This window comes from Protomyctophum parallelum, assembly GCF_964188405.1.
Source record: "Protomyctophum parallelum genome assembly, chromosome: 7".
Lineage (NCBI taxonomy): Eukaryota > Metazoa > Chordata > Actinopteri > Myctophiformes > Myctophidae > Protomyctophum > Protomyctophum parallelum.
Genome location: NC_139705.1, coordinates 36,884,795 through 36,910,893, shown reverse-complemented (window position 1 = coordinate 36,910,893; position 26,099 = coordinate 36,884,795). Strand labels below are relative to the sequence as shown.

The 26,099-nt window shown below is 42.4% G+C and overlaps 2 protein-coding genes across 5 annotated transcripts in view; both read left to right on the top strand.

Moving 5' to 3' along the window:
• prex1 (phosphatidylinositol-3,4,5-trisphosphate-dependent Rac exchange factor 1) overlaps positions 1 to 10,214 on the top strand; it is a 111,757-nt gene extending 101,543 nt beyond the window's left edge. The window contains exons 30-40 of the mRNA XM_083770139.1: positions 105 to 233; positions 467 to 508; positions 1,336 to 1,553; positions 2,260 to 2,362; positions 4,737 to 4,880; positions 6,249 to 6,363; positions 7,969 to 8,035; positions 9,178 to 9,353; positions 9,636 to 9,738; positions 9,825 to 9,892; positions 9,981 to 10,214. Coding sequence (XP_083626265.1) covers positions 105 to 233; positions 467 to 508; positions 1,336 to 1,553; positions 2,260 to 2,362; positions 4,737 to 4,880; positions 6,249 to 6,363; positions 7,969 to 8,035; positions 9,178 to 9,353; positions 9,636 to 9,738; positions 9,825 to 9,892; positions 9,981 to 10,023 — 1,208 coding nt within the window. The 3' untranslated portion in view covers positions 10,024 to 10,214. The remainder of the gene's footprint in view (positions 1 to 104; positions 234 to 466; positions 509 to 1,335; positions 1,554 to 2,259; positions 2,363 to 4,736; positions 4,881 to 6,248; positions 6,364 to 7,968; positions 8,036 to 9,177; positions 9,354 to 9,635; positions 9,739 to 9,824; positions 9,893 to 9,980) is intronic.
• A 5,787-nt stretch (positions 10,215 to 16,001) lies between these two features.
• LOC310861038 (potassium voltage-gated channel subfamily KQT member 2-like) overlaps positions 16,002 to 26,099 on the top strand; it is a gene marked incomplete at its 5' end in the record, with an annotated part of 30,564 nt that continues 20,466 nt past the window's right edge. For all 4 annotated transcript variants that reach the window (XM_083768305.1, XM_083768304.1, XM_083768303.1 and 1 more), the window contains 4 exons: positions 16,002 to 16,300; positions 21,848 to 21,938; positions 22,903 to 23,029; positions 23,832 to 24,007. In XM_083768305.1, coding sequence (XP_083624431.1) covers positions 16,002 to 16,300; positions 21,848 to 21,938; positions 22,903 to 23,029; positions 23,832 to 24,007 — 693 coding nt within the window. The remainder of the gene's footprint in view (positions 16,301 to 21,847; positions 21,939 to 22,902; positions 23,030 to 23,831; positions 24,008 to 26,099) is intronic.

The following is a 26,099-nucleotide window of genomic DNA, read 5'->3' as shown; positions in this document are numbered from 1 at the left end:
ATACCTTTGGGTACATAATGGTGTATGGGAACACACACGCACGCACGCACACACTCACGCACACACAAACACATGCTAAAGCAGTTTGGGATATGTGTGAACAGAGTTTCGGCACAATGAGGATTGGACAGCAGGTTGTCGCTCCATCATCCACAAGAACATCCAGGAGGACCCTTGGAACCTTCCCAGTTCCATCAAGACTCTGGTGGAGAACTTGCAGAGATTTGTGGACGGTTAGTGAAAAGAAAGATAGACTCGCACACAGTCACGCATATGCACACACCTATTGTGATATCTCGTCACTGTTGGTCAGAATACTTGCATATTTCTGTCTATAATAACATGCCTAAAACGGACTACAGACTTGTGACTAAATAATCAAAGTTACTGTTTTTGCCATACAATTTCCCCACCCGACAGTGACAGTATAATGTTCACCAGTAGCACATTGTTTCTACCTCTTCAGATGGAAAGAACCAACTTCTGCTGGCTCTGCTCAAGTGCACAGGTACGTCAGTGTGAATGCTGTCTGTATGTCAGTCTCTCTGTTTGCGTGGTGTGTCTGTGTGTCACTCTGGCAGATGTTTTTACACCACTTTGTTTGAGCTGATCTACAAACTCACAAGCTTGTTGTGAGGTTGTTGATCAGCTATTTCCGTCAAAGGTTCGCCCCCAGAATAGGCACACTAGTTGATTAACACTGCAGTGTTCGTGTGGTTGAGTGTGCGTGCACACAGTAAAATCCCTTACGGGTCAGGTTTTATTCTGTCAGAGTTAATCACCACTTAGGGTTTTACTGCATACAACACAAGGAACCGTGCAGGAAACACTTCAACATGTGCAGAGGAGCATGTCGTTGCCATTGGGCATAACCTTGTATCTCCATACTTCAACCTTTTATGGGTTTTCGTAAATGAATGCCCTACTAAGGCCTACTTCATCAATAAAAATAGCAGATCTACAAGCTCACAATGCATTGCGATGAGTTATGCACAGTAACTACAGTAAAATGCAGTACTGTGCAAAGTTTCCACCCGACTGCGACGATATGGTGGTAGTTAGAGTTAGATGTACAGGGTATATCATGAGATTACGCTCAGGTGATGAAGAGTAGATTGATAGACAAAACACACCAAAATCCAAAAGTAATAATCTCTAAGAAAATAATTGATAGTAGCAGGCTTAGCCGTACATGAGCCACACCCCATCCCTCTTTCAAACCCTCCTTCCTTTCCGTTTTCTCCTCCATCCATCATCCCCTGTCCATCTCTCCATCTCTCTCTCCATATGTCACACACCCATCCCCCCCCCCCCCTCCCCCCCCCACACACACAGACACGTCTCTCCAGTTGCGGCGAGATGTGATCTTCTGCCAGGCGGCGACGGGCGCCCTGTGCACGCTGGCCGAGCAGCTGCTGACGGCGCTGCGTGGGCGCTTCAACAACGCCGGCGAGTACCAGGAGGACGGCAAGGAGACCAGCCGCAAGTGGCTGGAGCAGATCTCCGTCATCGGGGTGCTGCTGCACTTCCAGACCACGTTGTCACTGCACGTGGTGAGGGACACGCATCTGGACAACAGCCTGATTCATAATTCGTCCCACGACGGTGTTGCAGAGCGAAAATATTTTCCGTCTGTGACGGATTTATGGAGCATAAATTAGGCATGACACTCTCTAAGAAGCCCATGTCTGTATAGTGCTGCATTCACATGGAATCTATCAGGCAAGCGGTAGACGGCAAACGGCACGGAACAGTAAAAAGATTAAATATTTTAACATTGATGCCGTCTGCCGTTACCGTCGCCGGTTCTGGCTGCCGTGCCGTCCTGTTCCGTTTACCGTCCTGCTCCCGTCTACTAAAATGAAGTCCGGTTTGCCGCCTACCTCTTGCCTGATCCCATGTGAATGCAGCATAATGCATTATAAAGAAACCTGCTTATAACACTTGTGTTAACATGACCAGAATAGGGATGGTTCATATGGTTAAAAGAAGATACGCTTACAGTCAATGATCATTTAACTCAAATGTTTGCTTCTGGGGGTCCCTGGAACAAAATATGTTGAGATGGAAGTCGGTGGCCAAATGCATATCATTTTGACATCTTGACATGGAAAGGTTTGAGAACCACTGACAAAGACAGTTTAGTATATGTTTTTCAGACAACTGTTGGATTTAGAAGACATTTTTGGAGGTCTTAATGGGTTAAATTAACCTCTTCTCTTCTCTTCTCTTCTCTTCTCTTCTCTTCTCTTCTCGCAGAAGGAAGAAAGGACCATGCTGGAGGACACTAAAGCAGCTCTGTTGGATCTGGATAAAATCTCAGTGTTCTTCAGACCACTAGTGAATGAATATCTAGTCGCAAGTAAGGGACTAAAGTAACTCATTAACATTGTAAGAGACCTGGGTCGTGGCTCAGCGGTCCAGGCACCTTGGCCGGCAGCCCGAGTCTGGCAGTGTGCCGCGGGCTCGACTACCGATCCCGACGGCCTTTACTGTACTGCATGTCACTCGCCCATCTCTCTCCCCCATTTCCTGTCAGCCTACTGTCTGTCCCTCTATAATATATATAAAACATTGTTAGAGTCCCATTCAAACTTGTTTAGTTTTTTTGTAAACGAAAAGCCCTGCTTTGTCATACAAGAATTCCACAAAGAAGTAACAAAAATAGCAGAACTACAAGTTCACAATGAGTGGTTAACTCTGTCTGTGGGTTTTACAAACATTTAACCAATGAGAACTATTCAAAAAGAGAAACTAAATTTGAACATATGTTCTGTTTTTCTATCATATCCTGGAATGTAATGGTATTTGACATGCAAGGTTTCTGCCCGACACTGATAATATACAGTACTACAGTCTGTAGCCACCACATTGAAAATCTGTGCTGTAAGCCAATGCTGGCAATGCGGCATTAAATAACCATTCGATTATGTGACGCATGCTACTGTAGGTGTTAAAGTTCAATCGGTCATTTTATAAATTGGATTTTCCATGTTTTCAAATGGAAACAATAAGCGACGTTATACAGGCTCCATAAATCATCTCATACGACTCATTGCCCTTGGCTTCCTACCTAGTTTACATAACAAAGGGTACTAGGGCCTCATCACCTGGCTATTTCTGTCTTTGACCTTGGCTATAACAGGGCCAAACCAGCTGATATAAAGGACCATGGAATCCTCAATCCTTATTATTTCTTTCAGCAACTTCCAAATAGCCAGCAGCATTGATTGTTCTTCAAAGCAAATGCACAAGATGCACTTCCTGTTCTCTTTGCCAGCTTAGTGAATGTCAGTCAACAGAAGTGGGTATTGACACTAGCAGAGCACACACCACACATGTACAGTAGTCACATAAACACTAGCAGGCAACTATAGACACACATACTCATACTGTACATACAATACTGTGCACTCACTCAGGCAAGAACAAGAATAATATCCACCACCACTTGAATTCACATGCACACATTCACTTTCACTTCTTTTTTTTTTTTACCAGTTATGTCATGGTGTGCAACAAATGATCTTTCATACTCTAGATCTGACTCAGTGGTGCCCCTGCTGGTAGAAATCTTCAGTGTCATTCTACTCTGACTTTCTTTTCTTTGTTTTGTTTCCTCTGACTTTTGTCTGAGGCCTCATTCACATGTATCAAACACCAATCAAGCAAATGTTTGGTCGTTTTTTTTGTTTTTTGGGGCCACCACAATGCTTTTACAATTGGAGTCACATGATTTGACTAAACATTTTTGTTTGAGGAGGAGGGACGGGCAGAACACCACCAGCAATCAGCAATCAAACACAAATGTTTGATCAAACTATGTGACTCCCATTGGAAAATCATTGTGGTGGCCCAAAAAAAAAAAAAAAAAAACCAAACGTTTGCTTGATTGGTGTTTGGTATGTGTGAATGAGGCCTGAGGCAATGTCATTAGCCAGTTATCTGGGTGATGACGGTCCCTTTGTCAACTCATCTCTGAACTAGTGGCAGGCGGGAAGGAAATTAATCTGGGGCTTTAATTTCCTTTAAACTGCCACCAGACTCCACCCGACTGGTGTCACGCGGTAATGTCCAACATAGACTGTATACTACAAAATATAATAGTAGGTAATTGAAGTTAAGGAATAAAAAGTTATAATGCAGGTCAAGGTATTGATTGACTGATTAAAAGTTTTATTAACAGTTTGCAGAATGGGTACAGTTCAAGAAAAGTATAGGTCCATACAAAATCTGCTAAGAGGATAAAACCAGAAAAAGCCTTAAACTTGTTTACAAAAGTTTACATTTTCAATTCATCAAAACATTTAAAGACATACAAATATACACTTCTATGCAAAAAAAAAGAAATCATCAAAAAGGGAAAACGTACACCGTTTTTACAGGTGCCAGTTTCGAATTGCAGCTGCCCGTAATGCTCTTTGAGAGCGGTTTTGAAGGAGTCTAGGGAAGTACTAGTTGTATTGTTTCTTCATATATTTGTATTGTTTCTTCATATATTTATATAGTGAAGTGTAAAAACCTATAATTGTGACCTATTGAATCATACTCGATAACAAAGTCGTGTGTGTGTGTGTGTGTGTGTGTGTGTGTGTGTGTGTGTGTGTGTGTGTGTGTGTGTGTGTGTGTGTGTGTGTGTGTGTGTGTGTGTGTGTGTGTGTGTGTGTGTGTGTGTGTGTGTGTGTGTGTGTGTGTGTGTGTGTGTGTGTGTGTGTGTGTGTGTGTGTGTGTCTCAGACACACCAGTGTGCTACCAGGTGGAGGGCAGCAGACAGGCGCTGCAGGTCACCATGTACATGGACAGCTGTCACTTCAGTGAGCTGCCCAGTCGACTGCAGAACGGAGGCAGCCTCAAGCTGCATACGGTGCTCTTCAGCAGGGGTGAGTGAGCCTCGCTCATTGATTCATTGATTGAATACTTCATCAGTCAGGACTGTAAACGGCACGTGGCACAGTTTAAAAACTAAAAGGATGACACAAAAAAGTCCCGGGGACTCATTTCCATTGTTGTCCTATGTTTTCAATTCATCACATAGCATACAAAATGAACACAATAATACATGTCATCAACAAACACTATAGTATGAACAAAAGAGATGACAGATGAGACCTTTATTGTCCAAAATTACATCAGTGTACTGGAATCTTTTTCCGGGGATATAACCATTTCTAACTTAATTCTTAATTAGGCCACTATGAGCCGGTTGAAATAGATTAATTGAGCTCTATTGAAGCCTCTTAACCCATCCTGGGTGGGAACCCCTTTTGGTGTTTTAACTAAGCATTATGTTATACTTTAGCTATTAGAAAATAGCAGATCTACAAGCTCATAGCGTGCCACCGAGTGTCGCGCTACGAGCTTGTAGGTCTGCTATTTTTGAAATTTTGTGAAAATGCGGCACACATCTTTGAATATATATTCTTTCAGAAGACTTTGTTTTTATTTCGATGTCAGGCCTAAAGTGATCTTTGACCTACATCTCCTGGTTGTTTTCCTTTGACCCGTGTTCAGCCTGTATGACTGGATCATTACATGCATCATTCCTAACTGATGGCAAACATTCATCTTTGATATTGGACCAGCTGCTATGGGAACACTAGTTTTGTCCATACAGACAGACACTGTACTGTAGGTGCTTCAGTGAGTGTTGGTGCAACAAAAATGACTATAAGGACTTCTAGAAAATAGGATAAATAGATATGTAGTGCCACCTACTGGCACTTTCCATGGACTGCAGTTTGGGAGCAGTATGGAGCGTATGTTGAAGAGTGTGCATTTGTGGTTTGTGTTACTATAACTTACTAATGGTTTCCAGTTGAAAATCGTTTGATTTTGTTATCTGATAAAGTATAAATGAACCCTCAAGCTTAATTTATAAACCGTTGTGCAACGGTGCTGCTTGCTGAAAAGCACTGATATTAGAACTAAGAATGCATTGTAGACAATGATTGTACATTACATTCACTCACATAACAATGGCAGAGGAAACCATGCAAGGCACCAAAATGCTCATCGGGACTCGGGAGCAATTAGGGGTTCAGTGGCTTGCTCAAGGACACTTCGACACTGTTCGACAGTAACTCTGGGGGAGCCCACGATCGAACTGGGAACCTTCCGGTTTCCAAGCGGCTGCTCCTGAGCCACTGCCGCCCCTTGTTGTGTTGTTAGCGACAGCGTTACGGCTTTAAGTGAGGCATTAGCATGTGCCAGACTCTCTTAAACTAAACATGTACATAAATGTCTCTCAGGTCTGGAGCGTGCGGAAGGCGTGTCCCAGCAGAACTACATTGACATGGAGGAGTTCCAGCAGCGTACCAATGCTGTGTCACTAGAGAGAGTCAAAGCCTATTACCGTAGACTCAGGTAAACTACACATCACTGCACTGTATCATGTACTGTAGCCTATAGACTACAGCCTGACACATGCCAGAATTGTATTTTGGAGAGTCCTAGACCATCGATTACAGATGTTGTATATATATATGTATATTTTTATAATTTATCTTATGAGCATAATACTGAACTCATAGATGTGTTCATTAGCTTCACCCAACTGATGGATGCTCAGATGGCCATGGTGACACTTTTAGTTTAGGGGTCTACTGTCTTGCTCAGGGACACATAGACATGGGTGGGCTCGGAGGTGAACCCCTAAACCTCTATACACTCAACTGGGTGGGCTCGGAGGTGAACCCCTAGACCTCTACACACTCAACTGGGTGGGCTCGGAGGTGAACCCCTAGACCTCTACACACTCAACTGGGTGGGCTCGGAGGTGAACCCCTAGACCTCTACACACTCAACTGGGTGGGCTCGGAGGTGAACCCCTAGACCTCTACACACTCAACTGGGTGGGCTCGGAGGTGAACCCCTAGACCTCTACACACTCAACTGGGTGGGCTCGGAGGTGAACCCCTAGACCTCTACACACTCAACTGGGTGGGCTCGGAGGTGAACCCCTAGACCTCTACACACTCAACTGGGTGGGCTCGGAGGTGAACCCCTAGACCTCTACACACTCAACTGGGTGGGCTCGGAGGTGAACCCCTAGACCTCTACACACTCAACTGGGTGGGCTCAGAGGTGAACCCCTAGACCTCTACACACTCAACTGGGTGGGCTCAGAGGTGAACCCCTAGACCTCTACACACTCAACTGGGTGGGCTCGGAGGTGAACCCCTAGACCTCTACACACTCAACTGGGTGGGCTCGGAGGTGAACCCCTAGACCTCTACACACTCAACTGGGTGGGCTCGGAGGTGAACCCCTAGACCTCTACACACTCAACTGGGTGGGCTCAGAGGTGAACCCCTAGACCTCTACACACTCAACTGGGTGGGCTCGGAGGTGAACCCCTAGACCTCTACACACTCAACTGGGTGGGCTCAGAGGTGAACCCCTAGACCTCTACACACTCAACTGGGTGGGCTCAGAGGTGAACCCCTAGACCTCTACACACTCAACTGGGTGGGCTCAGAGGTGAACCCCTAGACCTCTACACACTCAACTGCGTCCACCTCATAGCTGAGTGGGAGGGTGAATGACATCATGGATGATTGATATCATAGTACTGACATCATAGATGACTAATGCAATTGCCGAGATCCAGATGGAAGCCGCCGTGTTATTGGGCCCTGTCAAAATACTAGTAGACAACAATGATTCAAGTTTTGTTGTTGTTTCAAGCAACCGCTTTTAATTAGGTGATAAGTGGCTCGCGCATTGAAAAACCTTAAAAAGCAATACTTGAAGCTAGGAGAAAGTCACAGTCAGCTCTTATGCTAATGATGGATTAGCGAGTTAATTAGCTAAAAGGGCCGTGGTGTAGCAGAAATTTGCTGTGTACTCTCCAATACACACTACATGACTCAGCTCTCACGCACAGTGACTCAGAGGAGACAGATTCTCTCAGCCAAGCCACAGAGTTGTAAAAAGACTGTAAATACAACTGCCTTTTCTGCCCTAAAGGGCTTTCTACTTGGAGAAGTCCAACCTCCCCACAGATTCCAACACAACAGCCATGAAGATTGACCAGGTAAATACACATACACAATATGTAATATTCTGTTTTGTAATAAATAATTTAAATAGTTTTATTTTTTCCTCATTATTACAAATGGTTTATAATGGATTCTGCCACTATCACTTTACATTACTGGATTTGTTCCTAAAATAATGAAAATAGCGATTCTACATTAATCGTAGTAGTAGTAGTATTAATTGACAATAAAAGAACATAAATAGTAGAAATATGAAGATGCAGTACAAGGTTTCGATATGTGTGTGTAATGTGACATTTTACTGTACATAATGTAATGGAAGCCCACATAATGCATGATTGTTTGACTGAATATTAATGCAAGCGCAGATACTGGGCCTTGAAGTTAGAGACCTCCACCCAAGCATTGCCAAAGTAAGATGAACTGCTATCTTGGTATTCCACTGGAATAGCCCTGCTACTGTAGCTCATCCACATTCCCTCATTAACCACAACTAACCCTGACAATTCCATAATAATTTAATGAAACATGAAACTAATGGATTCTAATGGATCTAAACTTTACAAATGTAGAATTAATTTGAGTGCCTCAAACTGACTATTGGAAATTGATTGAACAACTGTAGTATAAATAGAATAGAACTAGAAAAATAACAGTTAGCCTTGAGATTAGAGCCTTAATATCAAGTTTACATCAACTTCCACTGAAGAATCATAGATCACATTGACCTGAGCAAAACAAATTTCCCATGTGGATAATGAAGACATCTAATCTAGTCACAGAATTTAAACTTAATCCCCCTTGAGTTATTCTTGGCCATGTTCTTTTGCTACCGCCCTATGGCTATGGTCAGACTGGCAGCCCAAATCCGGATCCATATTGGATTTATCAAGTCTGAAAAGCAAGAAAGACACATCAAGACAGATTTTTGCAAGTGATATTTGTAATTTGTAATTTATAATTCATCTACCACGGCGCAGAGAGGCCGCTCGCTGATCTATGAGCTCACATGTTACAACGAAACTCATTATGAACTCGTAGATCAGCCATTTCTGGTGAGCGACACTGTCATACGACTTGCTTTTGAGGAACAAATGGGATTTGCCTGCAGCCTGAACAAAGCCTATACTGTACGACTACAGTACTCAGACCTTCCACCCCGTTGTCTGCCTCGTAGCTACTGCGTCCCCTCAACACCCTGGACGACCTGTGTCGACTGATGCAGTCATACGTGAACGTGCGTCCCAGCGCCCAAGGCCACCCGTCGGGGGTCAGCGTGCTGTGTGTGTCCTCGGAGCTGTGCAACCGCCTGGGAGCCTGCCACATCACCATGTGTGGCACCGGCATGCACAGGTCAGCCTTCTGGTGTATTGTAACTCCTGGACCATGTGCTCAAATAAAGGCTTACATATTGACCTTTTTCCACAATAGCCATTTTGACGTGACATTTGTAGGCTCAACGCAGGTATTCCCAATGATATTATTTAAGGTAGCATTATATTCCCGTATTATAATTGGTAACATCTGTGTTTAATTAGCCTTCTATTTCATCATGTTCATATGACACTGAGCTATTTAGCATCCTAATAGATTATCTCTTGACACACTGTACTTTTGCCCTTTGTTCTTTTACAGATGTACCTTAAGTGTAACACTGGAACAGGCTATGATTCTGGCCAGGAACCATGGCCTAATACCCCGATGCATCATGCAGACCATGGATATCATGCGCAAACAGGTTACACCTGTGTACTTAATAATAATAATAATAATACACTTAATTTGGAGATTTTAAATTGGTAATTGTAACAAATTATCTCCTAGGGGACAAGAGTGGAGCTCTCTGCAAAAAATCTCAAGGTGATGGAACAGATGCCTGCCTCAGCCCCAAGGTAGCATACACAACCACCTTCTGGTACTAAATAATGAGTAGCTAAGTAGTACTTGTACCATCTCACATTGCATTTTCTCGTCCTGCAGGCTGTTCAAGCTTTGCCTACCACCTTCTGATGGAGATCTCTAAAGGAGGGGTCGCTCCAGTCTTACTCAACGGTGCATTTTTAAAGCATTGATCAACACACGCCTCATTTACTTGAATGTCACGGGTGACGGTCGAGAGGAAGATGGCATGAGGGGAGGAAGACTCGCCGTGCACCCTCAAAGAGACGACAGTGGCAAGGTTCACATTGGCAAAGCCCCCCCCCCCCTCCCAAACACACACACACACACACACACACACACATTTCAACATGGCAGCACCAGAGTTTTCTATGCATCGAATAGCTATGATGCCACTATATCAGCATGACTATAAAACCAACCAACCGATGTCCGATAAGAAAATGTGTCTGGACAAACTAAAACTGATATTTATGACTCGATAACCAATCAATGACGGGTCACTTATCGAGGACATCCATTAAACATCCACATCTTGATAACGTATGTGGAAAGTAGGTGCCAGTTTTGAGGACAGGGCTTAATAAAGAAGCTTTTTTTTTTTTTTTTTTTTTTTTTTTTTTTTGCGGCTTACGCCTTTATTGATTTTTTAAGGGACAGATAGTAGGCTGACAGGAAACGGGAGAGAGATGGGGGGATGACATGCGGTAAAGGCCGTGTCGGGTCCGGGAGTCGAACCCGCGGCACACCGCGACTGGATCACCAGTCCGGTGCCCAGACCGTTACGCTACGGCCTGGGCCAAGAAGCTTTTATTAACTAGATTAACTTAACTACCTGTAGCTGACTACTTGTTCTAAAAGCAAATATGCATTTATGCCTCGAACTGCAAGTCCAGAGAACTGAGGCTTCAAATGGGTGGTCCAGGAGACCAGGATTGAATGCCAGGTTAACCAAGGTAGAAGAAAAATGTTGATTGAATCATATCAATAGCAGGAAGGTAAATGCAAGTAGGGGATTCAGGGATGGATGGAACAGATTGATGGTATGGGCGCTCACAGGCGGCCCATTGCATGCGGTAAATGTGCAATTACTGTAGGTTTAGTTTGAGTACTGTATTGCTGCACTATAAGAAGGATAGTTATTTATGCAGGAGCATTTTTATTCCTCACTTCTATCAAGTATTAAAGAATTTAAAAAACCATTCCAGCTTACGTACAGAACAGTATTTAATGGGCCAATGTATGCCATGTTTAAGACTTACCTGCTTACGTGTTTGTTTTATTTATGTCTATGAAGATTCATTCTATCAGTAATGACTGATTTATACTTGGTTGCACGCCGTGTTGCCGACCGCGCCGGAAATACCACATCTACAAGCTCACAATGCGCCGCACTGTGACGCGTCGTAGTCTTGTAGATTGGCTATTTTCGGTGCATGACGCCGGCGCACAACTAGGCATGAATCACCCTTAAGTGATAAGCATCAGGGAGTGCTAGGGAGAGACGAGGAAGCTAGCATATCATAATCAGGGGAAATCAAGCTATAGCTAACTATAGAGTGTTTGTTTGTTAATATGCAAGTCATGAATCATTGTTAAATTATTAATATATTTGTTAATTGTGCTAGTTGAAGGAATGCCTTATGGTGACTCAGACGTGGTGATGACTTGACGCTTTGCTGTGCTCACAGTTGATTTAAAATCTTGAGCTGTCCTGGCATGGTAGTATTTTAGGCAAAATAAGCACAATGACTCATCCAATCAAGCGTCGGGGTTAGCAAAAGGACTATATGCCTAAGCGAAAAGGACTGGATGATTATAAAGAAAGGGATCATTTGAAGATTATTATTTTGACTGACGTGTTTATTTTCTCGTATATACAGAACAGTAACTTATGTTACTAGGGAAAAATAGGATATGGTGTATGCCTTGTTGGAACAGAGCAATGCTGTCAAATTGGTTTATTTTTTTGGACATAATATAGTAAAACATTTCAAGTTGTTTTGCATTGATGATTGTACATTCAAAGAGAAGCTGTTTCTCTTGGACAAGCCTAACCTCACTGACGATATTGTTTTATGTTTTTTGCCTGTTAAAATGCCTTTGCATATAGATTGAATCTGTGCTGAAATATTGCTTTCTCTAAACAGGTCATTCAGCCCTTTTTTATTTATTTAAAATATTTTGACAGGTCCCAGATAAACAAATTCACTATAGCGCTCTGACCACGGCTGCTACACTGTACACTGGTGAATATAACTATTATTTTCACATTGACATCTTATAAATCAGCAAATTAGCTTGTGCACTTTTATATGAATAGAAAAGGGTCTTAATATTAGCCATGTCCCTCAAACCAGAATGCATTATTATGCTTAACTTGGTCTTAATTGATTCTTACAATTTTATGTTTTAAGTCAAGTCCTTGTTTCAGAATGTGTACCTGGAAAGCAAATACTGTATGTGACTGATTATTCGTTTATTTGCATTATTGTATTGTCTCGTTGTTGTATATACTTTAGTTGTAATTTTATGTTGCGTGAAAATAACTGTACAAAGAATTTTCTTTTTTTAAATATCTTTCTAAAATCATGCTTTTAAATTGAACCTTAACAGGTAGTAAATAAAATATTCACAGTAACAGTAAGTAAGGATTTTTGTCTGACATTAAGTGCTGTAACATGACCTACAGTACACAGGCCAAGCCTACTCCACACACCAGACCCTGTTGTACACAGCATATTGGCCATATATATTATATATATTTTGCTGAAGTGGTTAGTGTTTTGTAATAACTAAAGTGGTGCCCATTAGGCACTGGCCTACTTGGAATGATGTCCCTTCTATATCCATATATGGAGTTATTTGTCAGGCATTCCTAAATATGGAGCATGCAGATGTCAGAGACAGAACATAATTGTGATGTCAGAACAAACCAACTCCATCCCCAAACTGCTATGGTCCAATCACAGCTAAGCATAACATGGGTTAGAGAAACCTCTCCACCAATAGTTTCCCTATATGATAAAACATTGTTTTAAAAAATGTCTCACACATATTTTTCCAGTGCATATGGCAGGCCTTGTTGACGGATTTGGAAGAGATTTTGAAGGTCTGTTCCCAAAAATTAACCAGTATTATATGTGTAAAATCCATGATATTTACGTTGGAATGAATGAGCCTGGCTGGAAAGTGTCCAATTGTGGGAATGTCTTAAGTGGGAGAGAGTGGGGCTTTGCTAAAGGTGAATATTATTGGCTAACTTGGGCCCTGTCCAGAGCCCGGGCAGAGGCTTTTGTGCTGGTTCTGGACAACGGTGTATCTCACCGACTCAAGTCCGGGCACTGCATTCCCTGTGAAGTTGGTGGGGCGAACAGTTCTCGAGTTACGTGCATGGATTATGTACATACACACGTACCGAGAGAGACGTGGTGCATTTATAGATGGATAATTAAAATCTAGAAAGCAACTAACTAAAGTTTTCAAATTTGTAGTGGAGTAAAAGTACAATATTTGTCTCTGAGATGTAGTGGACTATAAAGTAAAAGTATTGAAAATTGGAAATACTGCAAGTAAAAATACCTGTGAACAAAATTGTACTTAAAGAACCACTTTTCAACTTCTTCCTATAATTGGTCCTCACTAATGATCATGATAAAATACCGCAATTATTTTCTACTCGATCTGTGTCTCATAGGAGGGCTGTGGGCAGTTCAGAAACCCGTCAGTGACATCATCGATGGGGATTCCAAGCCAATAGAAACTACAGGCTTTCTTTTCCTGAAAAGTTGCAATGCAAAAATGGAAACCATCGTTCTCACGATAATACAAATCTAAATATATTTCAAACAAATATTGTTTAAAAAAAATCTGCCTAACTATGTCACTGCATGGTGGACGGATGCCTGAACTGCCCACAGCCCTCCTATATGAGACACAGACACAGAAAAATGGTGGTGTTTTATCATGAACATTAGTGAGGACCAATTATATGAAGAGATGTTGAAAAGTGGTGAAGTGGTCCTTTAAGTACATTACTTGAGTAAATGTAATTAGTTGCTTTACACCACTGATTTGTATACACTCAGGATTTCATAGTGTGCATGTTTTCTTGACTGTACTAGCTTTGGTTGATTGTATGAGATGAGATCCATATTCATCATTCCTCAGTGACTTTTTATGTACAAGTTTAGAATTACTAACTATACCACTGATAATGATTGTTGTGTTGCCTAGGCCTTAAGCTTCAATATGCGCGTGCGTGCGCACACACACACAGTATTAGGTTACTATTTTGCAATTAGGATGCAATTGATCTTCAGTTGAACCACTGAGCAAACATTTTAGCTCTTCCATTTCAGTCTTCCTTACATGCTGAACAACATTCAGAGAGAGGCTGTGGTAAAGACATGGCTATGCTGCTGCTTCAACATAAGAACATCCATTATCCTGACTGAAGAGAGGGAGGCAGATGAATATTGTATGAACATGTCACATGCATCAGAAAATGCCAGCCTTCCTTTTGCAGTAAAATTCTCAGTGTTGATTTAACTGAATGTGTAAACTGTATTAGTGATGGGAGATTAATCGGCAAACACATCAGTATCGGCCGATTCTAGTTGTTTTTAGATTAATCGGCATCGGTTCGATTAATCAATCAGACCGATTAATTAATCGTTCCGATTAATCGGTTTGTCTTTACAGATAAACAAGCCCAAAGTAACAGCTTGAACAGATCTACAAGCTCACAATATTATATGGTATTAAAGTTAAATCTGACTTGCCTAAGCTTGCAGTGCATGCAGACACCCTGTTACATGTATTTTTCAGAATGGACAAAATTATTCTTTTATACAAAATGAGATCATATCGACATCGGTTATCGGCCATAACAGCAATTAATTATATCGGATCTCGATATCGGCCAAAATGTATGTATCCCCAGTTGGGTCGTTTTATGGCAGTTTCGTGACCACTGAGTGCAAAGGTCCGTTTCTCAATGGATCTAGGGTTATTAAACAAATTGAGCCCCCATGTAAATCGCAAAAATGCAGGGAAAGTTAATGAGAGCCCCAAATCCATATGGCCTCCACCAAAAACCTAAGGCACAATAAGGCAAAATTATACCTAAAATTCATAGTTTTGCACAACAGCCATAGCCGGCACATTTGAGTAGACCTACATTAAGGGAAAGTGGCTATGAGTGTTTTTTGTGCAAAATTTGGAATGGATTCAGAATCATGAAAACCCTATAGTTTGACATGTCGCATGCATGCTACTGAAAGCAGAATGAATTTTAGGTAATTTTGCCTTAACGGGTTTTTGATGGTGGCCATATGGATTTGGGGCTTTCATAAATTTCCCCCGCATTTTTGCGATTTAGCCTACATGGGGGTTCAATTTGTTTAATAATTAACTCTCCTATAGATGACAAATCCATTGAGACCTTATTTGCTCTACGCGGTCACGGAACTGCCGTAAACGACCCAACTATAGTGCGTATGCTGCAGCCTACAAATTAAACCAACCATGCACTTTGAGTTGCAAATGAATAAATGTACTCAACTGACCATTTGTATTCTCTCAGCCAGGTGGAGAGTATATCCTGGCAGTTTATAGGGACTGACGTTTGAAAGCAAGACGGATTAGATTTGCCTCAATGACGGTCCCCTATATTGACCTAATCTGCAGGCTATCAATATCACTGAACAATCCAGCAAGTCATTTGCATGAAGTGAGTGCAGACCCCTTTGTTTAAATTGAACTGATCATCCCAGCCATTAAAATCCCTATAGTGTTAATTTAACTCTATAATGTTTGTTTGCATTATTTGTACACTCCCAGAGTAAAATGAACACTATCAGATTTTCACTGGCACCCTCCCTGGCTAAAGCTTCTACATTGCAGTTTTCCCAGCTTGGATCTTGCAGTCGGTTCTCGAAAGGGACCGGTTCCGACTGCATTCACCCGCACGCGCGCGCACGCACGTGCTCACAAACCACAGACACACACGCACCCATAGCTATAGCTTTATACCGGTGATGCATCCTCGCGGCCAGGACAGGATCAGCTCCCCGGCAGGGTGGACCCGAATCCTTTAGAATGGTGCAGAAACCTCTCAACGGCGGGGTTTACCCAACTCAAGCCGATGAGAAGAAGCACAAAGTCGGGTTCGTCGGTTTGGGTTTGGACCCTGCGGCCCCCGAATTGAGCAAGGACGGGACGCTGCTGATCGCCGCCGGTTCGGAAGACAGCCCCAGGCAGAGGGGCAGCATCCTCAGGACCAGAGCCGGGAGGCGGAGACCGACCAAGACAAACGCCAGTTATCGCAAACTACAGAATTTCCTCTACAATGCGCTGGAGAGACCGCGGGGATGGGCGTTCATCTACCACGCTTATGTGTAAGAAAGAACCCTGCATGTTTATTCTGTCTGCCGTCCTGACTTCATTCATGGCTGGATTTGGTTCCGGAGTTTGGGGGTATTTTAGCTTATGTTTTTGTTTAGTTTTTCTTCCCCAAGACATGGCATAAGGAATAACGTATATAGGATAGATTGATTTCTCATACTGTCACATCAAATGTGATCTGTAGTTCACAACATGACGATGCAGTAGCCGTGCTTTTGCATCGCTGAGGATACGTCAGTCAATTTCATAATTATTTTACATCAATAAGTTATAAATTCTACACAAGCCAGGACGGTCTTATAAAGAAGGCCCATGAGCATGTGATTTCCATTGACGGTTAGTTTTGATCGGGCTTGCCATCATGTTGCGGCAATTGTATGCGATCTGATTTCAGCACCACTTCTGTGGTCAGCTCCGTTCACTATACTCTGTCTACAGTAAAACACTCACTATTCCTTTCATTGTCTTTTACATTTCAAAGACTTCCAATTTGACTTGCATTTGGCTACGGACCTCCATTTCGATAAGATTTGTATTCATAGGTCTCCAATTTAAGAAATGTTTTATTGTTAGACATCACGCTGCATGGTTATTTGAGCCAACATTCCTTTACTGTCTAATGTAGCCTACTGTATATAACAGTGAAACTCGGATAACTTGTATATGCATAAAGTGAGGATTAACTATGAATCATTTGGGGACCCCCTATACCCTCACTAAGGACCCTTAAGGGTCTCCGGACCCCATATTGTGAACCACTAGACAGTGCATTCACCTGGTGTGACCTGGACAGTGATCTAATCCAGTGGTTCTCAAAGTGGGGTGCAGGGACCCGTTGGGTTCCTTGAGCAGCTTCCAAATGGACCCTTACAGGTCTGCAACTGTTAGTGTACATGGAACCAAATGCAACCGTAAGAGTCCATTTGGGGTTGATATCCCACACCAATCTAAGAACATATCCAGGTATGGTGGTGATGTAGCCTAACAGGAGACATATTTCATCGGTATATTGTGATATGATGACAATACCACACCCATGAATCCCAAAGGATGTGTTCTTTACCCAAAATATAAAGTGCACTCATAAAATCAGTTTGGCTCTCCCTATGCAGGGAATATCATAATAGGCAACTATTCTGTGAGAAGGGACACGGGGAAGAGCTGTGTGTTATGATTAACAACTCCTGGTGTACACACCATAGGCTGCCGGCCTCTGCTGTCCACATTTGGAATACATCAAGGCTATAACCTTAAAGTTCTCACCAAATTGGATCAACACATCACATGCAACACGAGAGGTGGGAGTGTGTTCGATCACTGTTACAACACCACCTTCCCAGAAGCCTGTAAGCCCCTGCTCCGACCACCTTTGGCAAATCAGATCACCAGCTCCGTTTAACGACTCTCTGCCTATACCGGCAAAGATTAACACGAGAGTTGGTCAATCAGAGGGAAGTTCGAATCTGGTCTGAACACCCAGAATCTACACTACAAGCCTGTTTTGATCATGTGGACTATAGGAGAATTTTCGGCACGCCTCAATGTCAGAGTTCTCAGATAAAAAGACATTTGGGATTTAACCCAGGCATAAAATATGGATTGACTGTGAGGCTTGTGCTGCTGTAGGTCTGCACACAACAGTGCCTTCAGCTCTGGGGATCTGGGGACCACCCATGCGGTACTGAAGAGGCCAATCAGGTTTACACGGTCAAACTGGAAGACCAAATAGAGTGGTGAAATGATGACCATGTGGCAAGGGCTACAGACAATATAGAGAGCCACTTCAGTAACAGCACCCACCAGCCTGGGTCTGCACCACCGGTGGATCCCATTCCACTGACCATCTTGGTGGCCGAAGTGCGTAGAGCAGGTTTTGCTGGTGGACTACAGTTCGGCATTCAACACCATGGGTCCTACCAGACTTGGGACAAAGCTCAGAGATCTAGGCCTACTTGTGTGGAGACTAGACTCATGTACAGCTGGACACTGGAGTTCCTGGCATGCACCATCAGGTTGTGAGAATGGGCAACATCAGGTCAGACACTGACCCTCTGCACAGGAGTCCCTCAGGGCTGCCTGCATGTCGAGTCTCCTCTACTCACTTTACACACACGACTGTGGGGCCACACACAGCTCCAGTGTAATTATCAAGTTTGCTGATGACATAACATGGATGGACCTGATCAACAACTAAACGATGAGGTCAGATGGTGCCAGGAAAGCATCCTCACTCTCAGTCAAGATCAACAAGACCAAGGTGCAAATCATGAACATCTGGAGGCCAAGAAGACAGCATGCCCCATACACATCGACAGCGCTGCAGTGGAGTAGGTCAGTTATTTCACGTTCTTTGGAATACACTCTTTGGAATAATCTCTGAGGACCTCAAAAGGGCCACACACGTCAAAAAGGCTAAGCAACACTTCCACTTCCTTCCTGTAATATTGTGTGTCTTAAAAAACAGGATGGTAGTTCAAGTTATCAGTGTAGCATTGGAATTCATATCACAGTGCAAGAACAGTTGTATACAAGAAGCGACCGCCTCCTCATATCGGAATTTAAGGCCTGGATAGATACAGGCACGAAGGACAATTTATATAGTAGTGGTCCCTGGGACTTTTAGGTGAAGGCCAGAAGGGAGCAGCCTGTATCATATCTGTTACTAGTAGTGGGTGGCCCCTGGGAATTTTAGGTGAAGGCAGCCTGTATTCAGAGCTGAGGGGATGAGAGTTGTCCGTACAAATGGATTTGGCTTTCTTAAGCACCTGTCTTTGGAATACTTGAAATTTACTCTGGCTATCTTTGAGGCCAATCCTACTGAGGTGGTTTTTGTCCTTTAGGTTCAGGTTTCCATACCAACAAATTATGGAGAAGGAGATAATTGACTCAATGAAAGCACTGTAGAACAGTTTAATTAAAGATTTATCAACCTGAAAATTGGCAAGCTTCCTCAAACAAAAGAAGCTTTGTTGACCTTTTTTACACAGCATTTGACAGTTCACATCAAATTTCAGCTTGTTGTCAAATGTAGTGCCCAAATGTAGTTGGTCACCAGGTCAACTTGCTGAGCATGGACAACACTACTCTGGGGAACTGGGGGGGGATCTCCTGAAGTCAACACACATCTCCTTGGTTTTTGCAACATTCAATTGGAGAAAGGCATCCCCACACCAGGAGAGAAAATCCTCAAGAACTTTGCCATGACCAACTTCCATCGTCATCAAGCAGGCTGACTATGATGGAGTCGTCAGCATACTTAATAATAGATCTGTTGGCATGGGGACTCACACAGTCATTTGTGTAAAGGATATACTGTACAAAAAGGCAGACAATACACAACCCTGAGGTGAGCCGGTAGAAGATGTTAGTGGGATGAATAAAATTCCATTGACTTTTACCTGTTGTGATCTATTAGTAAGAAAGTCAAGGATCCAGCCTACAAGACATGCATCTAGACAGAATAATTGTACAAGTTTGTCCGCCAGAACATGAGGCTGTATTGTATTAAAGACTGATAAAAAATCTACAAAGAGCAGCCTGGCGTACTTCTTACTGCCTTCTAAATGTTTGTTCAGAAGAAGGTTCAGTAAGGTCGATGAGGCGTCTTGCACGCCTCTCCTGGTTCTGTAGGCAAACTGAAAGGGGTCTAACATAAACTCAGTTTTAACCAGGAGCTCTGTTTTAACCAGCTTTTCAAGTTGGTTGTAGTTGAACTACAAAAATAGTATATGTATATATTTCTTTGTGAAAAGCATAATGAGAAATTGTTTGGTCAGTAATGTATTCCATGTTCTTATTTGTAGTGCATGTGTGACAGATCGATAAGCGGAACCGGAGTACATCTGGGTATCATTTGTACACTTACCCCCTCTCTGTCTCTTTATGGATCATATGAGTGTTACTTGTGAACAGATGATATTGGATTACTTAGACATACGCAAGCTTGTAAGCCAGCACCAAGTTGTATAGCAATTTTAACTAGTGGCACAGATACAGTGCCTTTTGAATGCTTACAGTATACAGTATCGATAGTGATTATACTGTATATGACCATACTACACTTTTCATATGGTCAGACAAAACAAGCTTGTGATCTCCTATTCACATCTTTGTGGTCAGTGGAGATACTTTGCACCACAGACGATATATTGTGAAGAGCAATGGCACTTGGGAAAAGTGATCAGAAATATGAGAATGGACATCAGACAATGGCTCAAGTGAAAACCACATAGAGCCACTACTGACCATAAAGCTCACAAGATCCAAGATCAAACTTTTTTGCTATATACAGATTAGGCTATATGTCCAAAACTCTCACAAATCGTTTGTTACACGGATCGGATTGACCCCAAATTTGAATCTCATATATTGCAGGACCCATAAAAAACCCAAAAGGTAGGTTAAATGAGGTTAATCAGGTTATCTTTACTTCCTCTGAGACATAGGATAGATTTACTCTGGGTTAACCGAGCACCAAAGTCTGACGTCAATATTGGTAGAGGGCGCAAATCCACGGGTTCGTGTAAAATTTATTTGCATTGTAATCCTCATATAAGAACTGTGTTTGAAAAATAAACATGTCATCCCGGCCGTTTCACTCATATGGATATGAAGAATCAACTGACTGAGAGAAAACGCTATTGTTACTGCTACTGAATTAGTTACATTTTCGCTAGAAACCGACTGTATCATAGACAGTATGAGTGACTGACTGTCGCAAACGATACAGAGACACCTCCCTGACAATAATGCTGAGACAGCAAGACAACAAAAAACAATTATATGCATAGGCCTATATTTCATGCTGGATGTTTAGCTTTTCTAATGTTTTTCCTATTTACAATTTAGATAAATTAATTTTAAATGTTTTTTTTTTCTTCTAAAATGTACTCATTTTCTATTGATCATTTGATTTATTGTCTGGTATTCTAATCATTTCCTGAGTACTGCTCTGAGGGGTGGAGTGACTGTCACTGTGATTGGACTCTCTGCTAGGTTGCTTCTTCTGGCTCACAGGTGTCATACAGTACATTGTCATGTCATTTAATAGCCAATGACTGGGAATAAATATGTTCCTTTATCATCGTTTTGTTTTGGGAGCAGAACTCAGTGTTGGGATATTTAACCCTTCAAGGTAGAATGAGAATGCTTGCATTTTATTTGTTTATTTGGATCCCCATAGCTACTACCTTAGTAGCAGCTACTCTTCCTTCGCATTTGAAAGTTTGTCTAAAGCCATTTCCCTCTAGCCTAAACATATTTTTTAAATGGGCGTGGATAGTGATTCAGGGGCTTGAGCCAGGCTAATTTCACTCCATGACCTCCCTAGGATCTAGGACCTAGATGACATAAGGACGTGATGTTGAAGTTTGGTATTTTGGGGCTCAACTATATGCACATCTTTAGGTTGCTGTTGCAGTCAGGAAAGTTACAGGCATGATATCTGTTTGAATTTGTATGATTTACTTGGATAGTTAATGATGTACTGTTTCACTTTGTCATAGTTGAATCTAAACATTGATGTTTGTCTTGTCTTCCAGTTTCCTGTTAGTTTTCTCCTGTCTTATACTCTCAGTGTTCGCCACCATCAAAGAGTTCAAAAACAGCTCGGAGAGTGCCTTGTACATATTGGTATGTTTCTAGAAAACATTGCTTACCTTTACTCATTGAAACCTGCAATCAAGCAACTTAGCCTACAGTATGCTGAGATTTAGCCACACAATCTAATATAGGGGTGCAACAGTTAATTTAACTTACCATTTTTATTGATTGTAAAAATAAATAGCCAATTTTAGACTGAATATAATATATATCTTTTTAACATAGTAGCAAGAAATAGCAGATCTACAAGCTTGTAGATCAGCTATTTTCAATTGTTTTGAATGACCATTGTACACTAAAGTATAATGCTAAAGTGGTTAATCAGACCAATCATTTAATCAGTTATAAAAACTCAATGTTTTTCACATTGATTCATTGATGTAATATAAATAACAATTATTGGATTCACTGGAAAAGATATATAGATAATATCCTAATCCTAATATACCCTAATCTAATGTTCAAGGTAAAGCCTAACACACTGTAGTATACATAATTAGAACTGATCTTCAAGCTACAGTCACATCTTGAGGATGAGGTCTTGAGCTTGTCACAATTATTCCATAATTGCCTAATCACAATAATTTGAGATAATCGCAATTATCTTGCATAATCGACATGCAGTAATCATTTCCATGTTGAAAAATGTTCATACATTTTCAGTTTCCAAAAAATACAGCCTGTGTTGTAAGTTTGTAGATCAGCTATTTCTGCCATTTATTTTTAAAAGTATAAAATTGTTAATGTTTCATTAATTCCGTTGAATAATGAAGATATTTGTAATATCTGTCCTGTGAAATTTGTGATCATGAAGCCTAAACACCAAATCAAAATTGCATTCATTATGTTGCAATGTTCAAATGCCAAAAACACAATTTAATCATTAATCACAAATATGTGTGTGACAATTAATCGTCAACTTAAATTTGTAATCGTGACAGTCCTATTTGGAGTATGAAATACGGCGTAACCTAGCAACTCTTTTCCCTGTCAGGAACTCGTAACCATCGTGGTGTTTGGAGTGGAGTACATTGTGAGGATGTGGGCTGCTGGCGCCTGCTGCAGGTACAGAGGTTGGAAAGGCAGACTGAAGTTTGCCAGGAAACCCTTCAGTGTAATAGGTGAGGAAAATACATAGGCTGAGCTCACATGGTCACCAACCTTTCCTTTCTCTTTGTCTCCCTTTCCCCCCCCCCCCATATTTTGTGTTCAGACAGACACAATTCACAAAAGGAACAACTATACTACAACATCATACACAATACAAAACAAAAAACCCCTGCAAAACCTGTCAGTCCGTCAGTGACCTCATAACGCCATATATGGCTGTCAGTCTGTCACGCCTTCATATATGGTCGTCATTCCGTCACGCCTCGTGACACGCTCCATATTTGGCTGTCTCCATATGAAGATCACGACACTGACCTCATCAAACCCTGGATAACCATACATGGAGAAGACTGGATCATCACCTAGCTCTGCATACAGTATATGGAGCCGGCCAGTAACTCTACATCTGATCTCAAACCACAAACCCTTAGATCTCCATATATGGAACTGACCTGTTCTGACATTCCATATGTTGATCCGGCAGCCGGCGAAAACTAAAGTTGTCAACAGGCCCGAAAATTAAGGCCCGGCCCTACCTGGGCCCTCATCAAACCCTGTACACTCAAAACACTGCCCCCACTGCCACCCTTAGATCTCCAGTACAGAATTCTTTCCATATGTTGATCTGACCCCCCATGCCAAAGCACCAGCGCTCGCCCAGCATTCTGCCGGAACCCAGGCGGATGTATGCACGCAACCTTGCCCTTTAGGTCGAGGTCACTTCTCGCCCTTGGGGCGTCTTACTGGTTATATATGGTATATGATTATGTAGTGTATATGGTATGATATTTCTGGGGTTTTGTTTCTCACCAGACGTCATGGTGCTGATAGCCTCGGTGTCGGTGCTGGCGGCCGGCTCTCAGGGCAACGTCTTCGCCACGTCGGCCATCAGGAGTCTGAGGTTCCTCCAGATCCTCCGGATGCTCCGTATGGACCGCCGCGCAGGCACCTGGAAGCTGCTGGGATCTGTAGTCTATGCCCACAGCAAGGTGAAGTTTGATAGATTATTTATTCTCCAACCATTTTAATGTCACGGACCGCCAGTTTGATATGCAATAGTCAGAGGGAGCAGGAGACATGTGGACGACTCTGCTTGCTTTGCTGAGATTTTATACAGAATGGGTTAGGGAAGAAAGTGTGTGTGTGTGTGTGTGTGTGTGTGTGTGTGTGTGTGTGTGTGTGTGTGTGTGTGTGTGTGTGTGTGTGTGTGTGTGTGTGTGTGTGTGTGTGTGTGTGTGTGTGTGTGTGTGTGTGTGTGTGTGTGTGTGTGTGTGTGTGTGTGTGTGTGGGCATAGTGTGTGACAGACACACACTATGTGTGTGTGGGCGAAAAAGTAATTATCTGAATAGACTGATGTTTCTGTCTACTCGCTCCTACTGGACAACATTCAAAAGATCTGAGCTGTGTAGCTCATCTCTGAGTACAGGCTGAGCAGTTGCATAATAACTGGAGATACTGAAGGCCTAGGTGCCTCATGGGCCAACTCACACGGCCAGCAGCATGAGCAAGTTAGGATACACGTGCGGGCGACACGTGAGAACTGTGCACAAACAACGCTCGAGCTACGAGCACAAGCAAGCAGACATGAACGTCTTAGAAGGGAAAAGCACAGCACTGTGAAGACACAGAAACATTGAGCCAGCTGTAGACATCTGGAGAGCCATAAATCTCAGCGGTACAGCGATGTGTGTGTGCGGGTGCCCGCACGGCGTACTGTTGCAACCCAAGAAAATATTACAGATGGGTCAAAGCGACCTGCTGTAGTTATCCCAGGACGGGACGGCAGTGCAAGAAGTTGCCAATGCAATACACACACCATATTACAGTGGCCAAAAAATATTAGTAGGTCATGCCAAAGATTGGGGAAAAACAACGGAAGAACAGGGACGTACAAGACGGGGAAAAGAGCAAATTGGCAGGGAATGGAACAAGAGTGGCAAAAACAAGAACGGGCAGGACGGATAGTAAGGGTTGAGAGAACAATATAAAAGGCTCTGGAGATTGAGAATCTGGGCACCTTTCTTCCAATGCAGCCGAAGGCCATGCTTCTCTGAATGCTGTTCTTTACTCTGCACTATTATGAATAAACTGGCACTACTACTAATCTAAGTGTGTGTGTGTGTGTGTGTGTGTGTGTGTGTGTGTGTGTGTGTGTGTGTGTGTGTGTGTGTGTGTGTGTGTGTGTGTGTGTGTGTGTGTGTGTGTGTGTGTGTGTGTGTGTGTGTGTGTGTGCGAGAACACATTTTGAGATTTTTAAAGCCTTTTCAAATCACAATAATATAATGCTTGTATTAATGAAACAGCACAAGCAAATACCAGTGACATTCCAGCAATACAAATGAAAGCTTGTATTTGATTTCCTGATCTGATGTCAAACTGATCCCAATCCTGTTTTATGGATTTGAACTACCCAAACTCCTAATCTGATCCACTCGGATACAGAGATTAAACGTTTTGAACACTTGACGTGCTGCCAGTTGATAAGAGTCTCACATTTGGTACATCTAAGCCATCTAAGATGTTTTTGGTTTTGCTACTGTGTCTTCAGCCGGGGCTTCATTTCTCTGCAGATAAAAGAACTCAGCCATACAGCCTTCAAGCACTTTGATAACCTTGTTTGATAACAACATGACATGTGTATCATTTGCAGTGAGTAGAGTAGTCTGGGGAGGATGTTCATCTTAATGATAAATGTCCTACCCAGCCAGGGAAGAGGTGCTGTAGGCGGCCCATTGCTAGAGCCAATTGCTTAATAGCAATACGTATATCGAAGAGCAATGGCCCTGTCTATTCCCACTGTGAAGGGGAATGTTGCTCGGTTCCTATAGATCTCATACCCTGACCCATTTGATGGCAACTGTAGCTGGGAAGGGCATGCCTTATACTATCCCATGGTCCCGCATTAGTTGTTTCACCATGTATTATGCTTTGTATTTCTTCATCACGACTGACGAGAAATCACAGTAGAATGACAGCCATTGTATGTAAAATGCCATCTTCACTGTTTCCATCACTCTGCTTGTCTCTGGATGTAGCGTCAGCCTGAAATTTTTATTTTTAAATTTTATGTGTGGTTTTGG